The 12,420-nt window shown below is 50.9% G+C and overlaps 1 protein-coding gene across 5 annotated transcripts in view; it reads right to left on the reverse strand.

The window, feature by feature from the left end:
- The window catches only part of Syne2 (spectrin repeat containing, nuclear envelope 2), a 279,867-nt gene that overhangs the window by 39,245 nt on the left and 228,202 nt on the right, over positions 1 to 12,420 (reverse strand). For all 5 annotated transcript variants that reach the window (XM_013521919.1, XM_005399143.2, XM_005399142.2 and 2 more), the window contains 2 exons: positions 10,617 to 10,775; positions 9,704 to 9,870 (listed from right to left, as the gene is read on the reverse strand). In XM_013521919.1, the coding sequence (XP_013377373.1) occupies positions 9,704 to 9,870; positions 10,617 to 10,775 (326 nt within the window). The remainder of the gene's footprint in view (positions 1 to 9,703; positions 9,871 to 10,616; positions 10,776 to 12,420) is intronic.

Consider the following 12,420-nt stretch of genomic DNA (forward strand, 5'->3'; position numbering starts at 1 on the left):
CTCAGCGGCAAAGTGCCTGCCTGGCAAGCGCAAGGTCGTGAGTTCGGTTCCCGGTACCAGAGAAAAACCAAAAAACCAAAAAAAAAAAAAAAAAGTCCAATACACTCTTCTTCCTACATGTTCTGGACAAGGGACACTCGGCCTGCATTAGATTTTCTACGGCTACCCCTTCTTCAAAGCTGTCTACTTTGGACATGCTCTGTAATCCACACCTTCCTTATCACACGGAGCACCTGTGAGGAGGTGACCTCCATCTAACATGCGGGGCCTGCTGCGCCTCCCAGCCTAGCAACCCACTCCCGCTCACCGCAATGCCGGGAGGGTCGCTAGTATTGTCTCCCCTCAACGCTGGAGGAAACTGGGGCACGGGGGTTAAAAACTCACTCACATCACATGGCCATTAGACTGCGGGAGGGGGAGAGGATTCCCACCTGGGTAGTGTGGCCCGGAGCTGCTGCCTTGGGGCTTCTCATCCACCCTGCACATGCTGACACACACGCGTCAGGGTACAGGATGGGGCCCACTGGGTGCTCCACTCTGCAGTCCTTGGCGGGTGTGCGGCAAGGAGGCCAGAGGCCTCATAGAGGCCGTCTCTGTTTCCCTCTCAATATGCATTCAACTATTTCCTTTGTCTTGGGTCCAGGGCACATCCTAAGGGTCCTCTGGTCTTATTCCCAGAGATCCATGACCTTGTAACTTAGACATTAGAATATAACATAGGGGCTGGGAATACAGCTCAGCGGCACAAGTGCCTGCCTGGCAAGTGCAAGGTCCTGAGTTTGATTCCCAGTACTAAAAAAAAAAGGAATATAACATAGGATCCAGGCCCAGCTGCGTGCACCTGTGATCCCAGCACAGTGAGGCTGAGGCAGGAGCATCACAAGTTCAAGTCCCACCTGGGCAACCTACCGAGACTGTCTCAAAATGTGCTGTGCTGTATTGTATTGTAGTGTACCGCATTCTATTTGAGACAAGGTCTCACTATGTAGCTCAGGCTGGCCTTGAACTCACAGTGATCCTCCTGCCTGAGCTTTTCAAGTGCTGCGATTACAACAGGCATGGCCACCACGGCTGGCAGTGTTTCAAATTTTAAACGCAGGTTTAAAAAAGGGATGAGGATGTAGCTCAGTGCAAAGGCCCTGCGTTCAATCCCCAGCACCACAAAACAACAAAACCAAACCGAACCTCCTGACCCAGCAACCCACGCAGGAGGCCCTCAGTGACTCTCTACTGAATGACTGGTGTCCGCTCCTACCTTCTAGTTTGTCTTCTTCATCAGAGGCAGCCGTGTTCCATTTTAAAGAAAAGAGGTAAAGGCCAGGGCCCCTCAGAGCCCTTTTGCCACAAAACAACGTGCTGCCCTACTGTGAGCCATGTGTGCTTTCCCAGCAGGCATCCACGGGCACGCGGGCAGCTCAGGCGCACACACAGGGAGCACGAGCGAGGAAGTGACCTGACCGCAGGGAGAGGAGGCTGCGGGTCACCCAGAAGCTGCTAGGCAGCGCCCTGCAGGACTCAACCAATGCGTCCCAGCCTCTACCCAGAGGTGGAGGCGTGGCACCCCAGTGCAAAGGCGCGGGAGAGAAAACCGCTGTCCCTCAGACAACCGAGCCACCGAGCCACTGCTAAATCCCGAAACCTCGAGGTTCGCCACTCAGTCCACTGTTCTGTTCCCGCACACACGGGGACATAGCCGGCGCCTTCCCCAGGCTGGGGACTTGCGCCTTCCACGGCAGGCCTCGGTGATACTGCTCTCGGAAACACTCGATCGTGCCTTAATACTGGCAGACAAAGAGACCGATTCAGAAAGAAGCTCCTGGCACAATCCCACCTTGCCCGGCCCCCACACTTCCCGTCCGCGGCTCTGGCTCTGCACCGGCCCAGGTTTTGACCCAGGTGGTCTGGACTAACGTTCCTCACGTACTGTAAATATCCCAGCAAATAACAATTTATCCAGAATAAAGCAACACCATTTCCTGAGGTGAATCCCAGGTCTGATGAGCAGAACAATAAAAATTTTAGGAACAAGGGAGAAGTGGTTTATCTGTACATGTATTCTTTTATGAAACCAAACAAAACAAGAACTGTACCTAGGAGTAGCTGTAAGAGCGAAGAGTTCTTTTGTAAAGATAATGGATAGAAGGAGAGAACGTAATCAAGGCGAATGAAGTTTTTCCTTTATCTTTAGGAGTCAGGGCACAGCATGTAACGCTGATAAATGCTGTTTTTCTTTCCAGAACTGTCCACATTATAGCACCAGTCTGCACTCAAGCCCAAACCTTACAACGTTCACAGAGGATTTTAAACATCCAAAGCAGAAGCATTTGGAACCGTATGCATGCATATGGAATAATTTACCTTTTAGTCCTATTCTCATGCTAAGGAGCCCATGTTTAAATGACAAAAGTCCTAGATCAAGCGTAAGTTCACAAAAAATTCCTCTGCCAAGGTGGATGGCAGAGCAAAAATTCCTAAGGAAAACTGAGATGGTCAACACTTAGTATCTGCATTTGTACTGAAATAAACACTCAAACCTGTGGGCAGCTGTCCGCTGCTAGAAACACTGTACAAATCCTAAGCTGTATTTTTTTAAGGTAAACATGTCTATAGCAAAACAGTCCATTACTGCAAGATCTCAAAGCCCAGCTTGCGGGGCTCGGCCATGAGGAGAGATCCGGCCGCTAATCGCCCCTTGGAAGCGTCTGTCTCCCTCGCAAGGACTTCCGCTCCCCCAGCGCTCTGCGCCTCTGCTCTGCCTGTCGCAGGCCCACCGCACACAGACCCCCGAGGCTCCGCGGCCCCCATATCCGCTCGGCTCCACGCCGGCTTCCATTGTAACCCAGACGCACGAGGCCAGCAGCGGCTGCAGGCAGCAGTGAGGGCTGGAAGGACACTTACTGTTGATGGGGAAAAATCATTCCTCGGGTTTGCAGGAAGGCTCCTGCTCCGGGCTGCACCTGCGCCAGTGCGCCGGCCCCTCCCCCGCCCCGCCCGGCCCTCGGCCGCGGCTCCGCGTCCTGCAGCGCAGGGCACGCGACACACGGCACGCGGCACGCGGCGCGCAGCTCCCCAGGGCCCGCAGCGCGCCTGGCAGGAAGGCAGGCACCGCGGCGGCTAGCTGCGGTTCTAATCTCAGTGTTCTCCCTTCCAATAAGCACACATCCTGGCTCCTTCCTCCTGCACAGCCTTTGTTCTGTATGCAGCGCTGCAACGCGGGGGGGAAGAAAGTCACAGCCTCATCCTGGCGCTGCTGATTTCTCAAGCGCTACACACCCGGGCAGGCAACGCCGAGACAGCGGACATGGGAAAAATGGGATTTCTGTTCTCAAGTTAATTCCTCTGTTTCAAGTTGAAAAGAAACCCGAGTGTGACGGGGCTGCCCTCCTGGTCCTCTGGGGAACCCCCTTTTCCCTTGGGCGCGGCCGCTCTTTCCAGCCCTGAGGTCCAGGGTTAGCAAAATCACACTTCACCGAATCCATTCCATTGTTTTTTTTTAGAAAAATTCCACCTTGTACTACCCGCGGAGCTCAGGACTGTGCAGAGGGGGAAATTTTACAGTTCCCTGGCTAGCTCGTGTCCTGAGCTTACCACAGCGTGGATTTCTGGTCACTCCTTCTCCCCAGCCTCAGTCTCCCCAGCCTCAGTCTCCCCAGCTCAGTCTAGGACAGTCTGCCTAACAGACTGTTTCCTGGTTTGTCCCAGGCTGCATGCCAGCCTTGAGACGTGAGGGTGTCGGCCCCTGGTCCTGGATCCCCAAGGCGCAACATTTCGACATGATTACCTCTCTACTTTGAAACTGCAGAACCAGGAGTGCAACAGAGATGAACCGCCCGGCCAATGGGAGGTGAACTAGAAGTGGGAAACCCACATTATTTTCATCTCTCTACGCTAACCTAATCTTCAATTCCTTCCAATTCCGCCGGATCAGGCAACCAGCTAAAACCAGAGTGAGTCAACTTGGTGATTAGGAGCACTCTTTAGTCTTCCAGCCTTGAGAAAATACAAATAAAAGCTGGGTGGGCACGGTGGCACACACCTGTAATCCCAGCACTCAGGAGGCTGAGGCAGGAGGGTCCCTGGGAGTTCGAGGCCAGCCTGAACTATACAGTGAGACCCTGTCTCAAAAAACAAAATAAAAATACAGATAAAAGGAGAGCACTGAAAAGCTTTATCCAGTTAAAAGGCACACATCTCCCTGCCTGTTTTACAAGGGCTGGAAAAATAATCTTAACACATGGCTTCCATGGTAACAACTGCCGAGTTTATAGGACAACGTTTTAATTGCTACCAGGATAAATTAGGTGGGCTTTCCGCAGTGGTAGGTGAAATGTGAAATCCGTTTCTTTCCATGGACTTGATTTTGAAAGTCAGAGCACCACCCTGCAGAGACAGTCAGGGGCCAAGCTGCCCAGGCTGGGTTTGAACTTGGGATGTTTTTGCATCAGCCTTTCAAAGTGCTCAGATTACAGATGGGTGCCACTATGCCCCGCTTAGTACGGGGCTTTTTTTTTTTTTTTTTTAAGGAAAGCAGATGTAGGTGAGACTGTGTGGCTGTCCAGTCCCTCCTTGGGCTGTAGTACCGTTCGGCGGCTGGAACCCAGAGAGCTTCTTTTCAGGGGCTCAGCGTGTGCTGGCTGAAGCGCACTCACTCTGTGTCTCCGTTGCCAGCTGATGTTTTGCACGTCACCTGCTCAGGGGGCCGGCTACGCCCCGACCCGGTCAAATGGACTGTTGGTTCTGAGGAACAGCTGCCACTCACCGTCCCTTGGGATTCAGGTTTTGCTGAGTCCCTTTTCAAAGATATTATCTAAGAAAACACGAGGCAGAGGAGCAGCTAAGAACTACAATTTTCTTAAAAAGTTTAATTCTTCACATACTCGTTGAGTGAGCATAACAGTATATAATGGGTATTTCTTGTCATTAGATCATCATTTTTTGGCACCAGAGCCAAAAAAAATACATAGTGCTTTTCAGTGGCTTCGGCTGATAAAATTGCTAACGTGATTTCTCGGAGTTTGGCGGTCACAAATGCAAGCTGCCCACGAGCCCACGGTATCTGCTGCAGCGCACCAGAGGGCCAGTTCCGTGAATTTTAACGTCCACCCTGGCCTGTGTAATCTTGCATGACTTGGACTAATTCCTCCTCCCGGTAAGGTTCCTTCAGAGGCGTGGCCTTCAGGTTCTTTGTCTAAGGATTTTAGAGAAGCAGGACACTTTATGGCTGGGGCTAAGCCCCCGCTTCCGCCCAACGACGGTTGTCAGTAGCTACGCTCAACTGCCGGCGCATGCGTGTGAGGGCCCCATGGTCTCCCCGGTGCCTTCTCATTCACTGCTTCGGTCTTCATGGCCACCTGCCGGGAGGGTGCAGGCCGTGTGCAGCTGGTCACGGAAACCACGGTTCAGCGGCCAGGAGACCCGTCTGTAAGCCTAAGACTTCTGACTCTCGGTGTGACGCTGAATGACCTCACTCTACTGCTTGCACTGCCACAGCGGTTCTCACGCCATGCTCCCCAGACCAAGGATACCTGGGCACTTGCTAGAAACACATTCTTGACACCCCCAGCCCCTCGGATCAGAGGCTGGGGGGCTAGGGGGCTCTGCTGCCCGTGGAAGTGGGAGAGGCACTATTTCCATTACACAGCGTTTGCATTAAATTCAAGGATCCAGCAAAGTCCCGATCCCCTACTTCTTTCCCCCAGGTGTCCAGCTGCTCTCCATGCTGTGTGGGGACAAACAGACCTCGGCCCCGTTCCTGCCGAGCGAAGTTTCGTCTGCTAAGTTATTCACCTTCTGAGTTGAGCTTCCCTCCCTGGGAAATGAAGGCTGCTACTGACCTTGCAGAGTTATTTCAAGGGCTAAGATGCAATAACACACGAGGAGCCCGGCAGGCAAAAATAGACAGCCTTATGCCGGGCGTGGTGATGCACACCTGCAATCCCAGCACTCGGGAGGCTGAGGCAGGAGGATCGTTTGTGAGTTTGAGACCAGTCTCGGCTACAAAGTGAGCTCAAGGCCAGCCTGAACTGCATAGCGAGACCCTGTCTCAAAAAGACAAAAGAAAAGAAAAAGCCTTGAAAAAGGAACCTTTCTCCACTGTCGGTTGGAGCATAAACTGCTGCAACCACTATGGAAATCAGACTCCTCAAAAAACTGAAACTAGAGGTTCCATTCGACGCACTTTTCCTTTCATGCATCTTCCAGAGAGCATTAAAAGCACCACACTGCAGCGACACATGCACACCCATGTTTACAGCGGCACAGTTTGTAACAACTAAATCTTGGAAACAGCCCAAAGGCCCATCAGCCAATGAACGGATAAAGATGTGGGGGTTTTTAGGGCCCGGGGATATAGCTCCGGGCACAAGCGCCTGCCCGGCAAGCGAGAGGCCGTGAGTTCGATTCCCGGTACCAAAAAAAAAAAAAAGATGTGGGGGTTTTTACACAATGGAGTACTACCCTGCCGTGGAGAAGGGTCAACTTTCGACATTTCTAGGTAAATGGATGCACCTGACACCACACTCTTCCGTGATGTAAGTCGGACACGTGCTTAAACACCGCACTGTTTCGCCGGCGTGAGAAACTGAAAGTGTAAACAAGGACCAAAATGTGTAACAGATGGTGGGAAATGGGAAGAAGATGTTCACATGACAAGGGGACAAGCTGATAAAACCTGGTGGCGGGGGAGGACGAGAAAGAGAAGAACAGAAGGGGAAAAATGGAATGAAACTTTTGTAGAAAAGCAGAAGCACAGGGGCCAAACACAGGGCAGGGGAAGAGGGGAAGGAAGAATCAAAATGTGCCCTGTACAGGTACAAAGTCCCTGTGATGAATGTGAGCAGCGTGTATTCTAAAATGTAGGAATAAAAAAAAGGAAAAAGAAACAGCCTGGGGGGGCCCCACCCGCCAGCTAAAAAAGCCTAACGCAGGAGACGGGCCCAAGTCCACTGGTTTGAGGAGCCCTGTCCTCAGCGGTTTATCAGTTTGTTTGAAATTTGCTGAGGATGAAGCCAAAACAACAGTAAGCTTTTCTCCCTCCAGTGAAATAACCTGGTTTAGAGAGGTTCTTCTGAACACCATCCCAAAGGCTTCTAGGGAAACCTGGAAGTCACGAGGCCAGGTACCCGCAGGAGCAGCGCCCTCCACCCTGACCTCTCAGGGTAAACAACAGAGGTGGCCCCCAGCCTCGGAGTGAAGCAGCAGGATGCCCGGAGCACCCAGAATCCTGTGGGCAAAGGAGGGCATCAGTGGCCCTGCGGGGCAGGAGCTTGGCAGCCTGTGGCCCCTTCCCTGCCCTTCCCCGATGACAGTGCCTCTGGGTGGCGCCAGGTCAAGCGGTGTGGAGATGAGATGATCTGACGGTCTGGGAGGCCGATGGGCGCAGGTTCCAGCTCGCTGCCTCTTCCCACACTCACCTGCAGGTCCGCACAGCTGAGGCTCCCAGCCAGCTGCCTCTGCTGACCTTGGCTTGATGGCAAGGGAATTTACTCTCTCCCCTGCCCCTCGGTGGGTGTAGCTTCTCACTATGTTCTACTCATTTCAATCTCCCAAATTAGATGGGTTGGGTAGCCGGAGGCCCACACAGCTGCCCAAGTTGAAATACTGGTCACATTGCAAGCTGGTATGTAACCCTGGGCTAGTTATGTAACTTGAGCCCTCAGTTTTCTTATCTGTAAAATGGGACAATGGTATTTACCTTTTGGAATTGTATTACATTTATAGTTTAAGAGAACTCATACGTAAAAAGCGTATTAAGAATATGGCTGGCAGCCAAAATATTTGCTGTTATTTCAACTCCTTATTTTGCCTATTGTGTTTCCAAACACCAACAAACAACAACCGATGAAACTGCACCTGCTGTTTCATCTCTTTCCCACCAAGGAACTGGCTGAAGACAGGCAGCCAGAGGCAGGGAAGGAAGTGAACAGCCCGAGAACCTCCGAGGTGACCTAACGTGACAGACAGGGACGGACGCTCAGTCTTCTGGAACAATAAGCCTCACCTTGCTCCTGAACGGTGCATACGCTTGGCTTCTAGTGCCACTGAGGACACAAAGATGCTGGCAGCAAGGACACAATCTACCCGAAGGAGACGACCTTATTCCACACACAGCACACTCATTCATTCAACAACCATCTGAGGCAGGACCCTCAGCCCCAGCAACGAGGCCATCAGATCCCCGGCCCGAGGACAGGCACAGCCCCGTGCACTGGACACACGCTGAGTGTACAGCCCTGCACCCACACGGCGGGCAGGGCCGCTCCTGGAAGCTGCACTGTCGGGCACGTTTTGCAGGTTTGGAAACTGAGGCTTAGAAAGGTTAAACCGCGCATCAAGGTGCCCTGGCGAGTAGATGGCAAAGTCCTATTTAGTTACCGTGCCGGTCTCCGGGGTTTATTTTTCAACAGGGAGTGGAGGAGGCCGAACTCAGCACAGCCCATGTTGCCGGCCCCAGCACCTTGGCACCTGCCTTCAGGAATGCCTCCACCACTAAACCACGAATGACGCGGACGCTGGTGAGGAGGCCAAGTCTTTGGGTGAGGTTTAGAGTCTTTTAAGACTTAGCCCCAGCCAAGCAGTCCAACTCCACAGCCTACGCCTGAGCCAGCGGGGCTTCCTGTTACTTCCAGAGGCTTCTCTGGTGCTCCTGCCTGTGCCTGCTTGCTTACAACAGGCATCTCCCTTTCCGCCCCCGGCAACCAGCAAGACCCCGCCCTTCACGGGGAGGAGGGGCACCTGATCCCACCCCTCCCTAGACAGGGTGATGAGCTTGCACTCTCCCGGCACTCGGCTTTACATCTGCTCGGCTACCGGCTCCCATGAAGGTAACTCACTCATCTTACTTTCTCTACTTTCTCTGATAATTTTCAGACCGCTTAGCCTGGGGCCTCCGCTGAATGAGTCAGGTTCACTTATAGTTTCCGGTGAACCGAGAGGAACAGGAAATACCACATTATTAACACTGTCTTATTGTCACCACTCTCCTATGTTTCATGCAGCTCCCAGGTTCCCGTGTGTTCCAGATTGTGCGTGTGTTTAGGACACCCAGGCACACTGCTAGGCAGGACACTGGCCAGGCCACTCTGAGCTACCAATTTCCATCTAAAACTAATCTAGCCTGGTGAGGTGGCACGCAGCTGTGGCACGCAGCTGTGGCCCCAGCTGCATGGGAGGCTGAGGCAGGAGGAATGCTTGAGCGCTGGAGTTTGAAACCAGCCTAAATCACCTAGTGAGACTCCATTTCAAACAGTAACCACAAAAACAGGTCTGGGAGTGCAGCTCAGTGGTAAAGCAATTCCCTAACATGCATGAGGTGCTGGCTTCAATCTCTAGCATCAGAAAAGCACAAAACTAATTCATACGAAATTTTACTGAAAGATACAGTAATCTTCCTTTAATATGGAACTCAATTTCCACTCATTTCTACTGAACTTGAATCTGCAACATTTTTTTTTTTTTGCCACGCTGGGGGTGGAACCCTGGGCACTGCACATGCCAGGCAAGCAGCACGCCTTTATAAAGTGCTCCATCACCTAGAGCAGTGACGGCGAACCTTTTAGAGCTTTGAATGATGACAAACAGCCCGCCGTGGCACGCGTGCCACAGGTTCGCCACCCACGTCTTAGAGCGCAGCTGGGCTCACTTTGCTGCGAAGTAACTCCCCACTGAATGCCAGGAGCAGGAATCGTTCTAGGTCCTTTCTTACCTGGATCCGATGACATCGAAAAGATGCTGCCAACGCTCGTTGATTTTGTGGAGCTTGTCACTGATCTCAGCGGCTCTGGCCGTGCCGCTGGCCTTGATTAACTGGTCACCCATTTGCTTTAACTGTAACTTGTTTTCACTGAACAAGTTTATTTCTTCCATGCAGTCCTGGCAGAGGCACCCCAAAACAAACCCGAGTTATTATTCTAAATTCATTTCTTCTCCAGACACAAACGCACAGATGCTTCTTAAATTGTTTTTTAAGATTAAAAAATTCCTCTACATGTCAATTCGTGAGTCACTAAAGGTCCAGTGGTGCCTGCTAGGCCTCGTGAAGGGTGCGGGGCAGCAGTTCCTTTCTTAACTCGAGAGTCCCTCCACGTCCCCTCACAAACATCTTCTGATCTACTGGGGAGCGGAAGGGAGCCCACAGAGCGAAGCCTGGGTTGGGGAGGTTTCCCTAGGCCTGGCTGAGGGGTGATTTGGGCAACTGAGGAGAATCCTCCATCACCTTTCCCCGTGGAGATCACTGGCCCACAAAATCAGGAGCCCCACCGCTGCTGGCCTCTCCCTTTGCACGGGTTCCCCTTAATGGTGACAAACAGAGAAACCACCACCGGCGTGGGGCGCGGAGGGCGCGGCAGGTGCGAGCCCTTTCTCCTGCCAGACTGACTTCCAGAGAAAGCGGCGCTCCTTAGCACCAGGCTGCCCTACTGCAGCCCCACCTTTCATGGCTCCAGAATCTTCTTTCCAACTTTTCCCTCAGCAGGATCACCGACAGTGAGAAGGCCCCTCACACTGCTCAGGTGTTACTGCAGACACCCGTGACTTCTCCCCCTTTGAGCCTGGCACCGAGGAGGGCGAAGTTTGCGCTCTTCACAACCATACCCACCCGGGCGGCCCATCCCCCTCACCTTCTGTAACTTCTCAATCATTTCTTCAATGCTGATATCCGCTGTCTGCAGAACCTTGTTTTCCATCTGCACCAGCCATGCGCACAGCTCTTTATTTTTTTCATTGAACACACTCCACGAGTTGAGTCTGTCCTCGATCTCCTGTTTGCGGACGGCCACCTGTGTGAAAACGCTCGCAGCTGAGGCGGGCAGGAAGGAAGCGCTTCCTCTCTCCCTTCATCAAAAGGACCTGAGTCTCATTCATTTTGATCGGCAGCACTGCAGAGTCAAATCTCTACGTTTCTTTCTCATAAAATCCTAGAGCTTCGTGTAAACGGAAAATTCTGGACCCTCTCGTCACTGCCATAAAAGTAACCAAGTAACAGTTTGTGAACTGTGCCTGACTGAAAGGATTTTGACCCAATGTACATCGACTACTATTGGGTCACATTAAAATTTAGAAACAAGAAAGATTTGATAAATATATATCACCTAAATCTCTTGTTCTTGTTCTACTGATATGCATTTATTGACTGTTTACTATATGCTAATTTATAATGTTATGGCTTAAATCCTTTTAAAAGCTGATCAAACCACCATATACCTATTTAAGGCCAGTGTCTTGCCTATTTAATTTAAAAACTATAGTCCAGGGCTGGGGATTTAGCTCAGCGGCAAAAGCGCCTGCCTGGCAAGCGCAAGGTCGTGAGTTCGGTTCCCGGTACTGGAGAAAAACCAAAAAAAACCAAAACAAAACAAAACAAAAAACCTAATAAAAACTATAGTCCAGATCACAAAATAAATTAGGAATTTGCAATGAAATGCACCAAGAAAATAAAAATCTTTGCAATATTTGACTTCAAAGCAAAATAAAGCAAAACTAAAAGCACTGCTCACTGTTCAGCTGATCCAACGTCCCATTATACACTGTATCTTTCGAATGGAAACCATGGAAGTGTCATAAAAAACTGTAGTGCAAATAAGCTGACCCCAAATACCTGATTTTCCATTACGCATGAGGAACCCCTAAGCGGACAACAGCAGAGGGCTCTCCTCCCTTTAGGGTTGAAATACATTACTAAAATGAGTTTAACCTGGGCATGGTGGTGCAAGCCTGTAATCCCAGCACTCAGGAAGCTGAGGCAGGAGGATCTCTGTGAGTTAGAGGCCAGCCTGGGCTACAAAGTGAGTTCAAGGTCTGAACTGCATAGTGAGACCCTGTCTCAAAAAGGCAAAAGAAAAAAAAAAAAGTTTAATGCAAAGCAGTCTTACTAAATGTACAAAGGTATCCTCAGGTCCTGAAAAATTCAAATCTTAAGAGTTTTTTTGGTGAAGTTTTAACACCCTACTTAGTATTATTTTCCAGTGCTGGGATCGAACCCACGGCCTTGCATAAAGGAGGCAAGCGTGGGATCCTACCACTCAGCTACACTCCCAGTCCCAGCACCTCACCTAGAAACGGGAAAGCAAGGATAAAACCCCTCAGCTTTTCTTGCTGTGTACAAAGCAAAACAAAACTCTAAAAAAAGCCTTCTCTTTTCAGAGTGAGGCAAAAATACCAAATGCTTGTACAAGAAAACCTATCCCTAAAAAGAAAATAAAAACAAAACAACCTTTTTCCTTCCATTCTTTAGGGTGTCTGTTTGCCTTCACTTAAGCTCCTGGCGCGGTAACTGGCTTCAGAATGGTAACAATTAGGGACATCTGGTCTCCACTCTGCTCCTACCTTAACTTTGGAAATTTTTTCATACACTCTAAACATTTGTTCATGAAAACTTGAATAAAAAAAAAATCTTTTAAAAAAGGACACTTAGGGGCTGGGGAT

Source organism: Chinchilla lanigera, unplaced genomic scaffold (assembly GCF_000276665.1).
Source record: "Chinchilla lanigera isolate Chin_1 unplaced genomic scaffold, ChiLan1.0 scaffold00065, whole genome shotgun sequence".
NCBI classification, from domain to species: domain Eukaryota; kingdom Metazoa; phylum Chordata; class Mammalia; order Rodentia; family Chinchillidae; genus Chinchilla; species Chinchilla lanigera.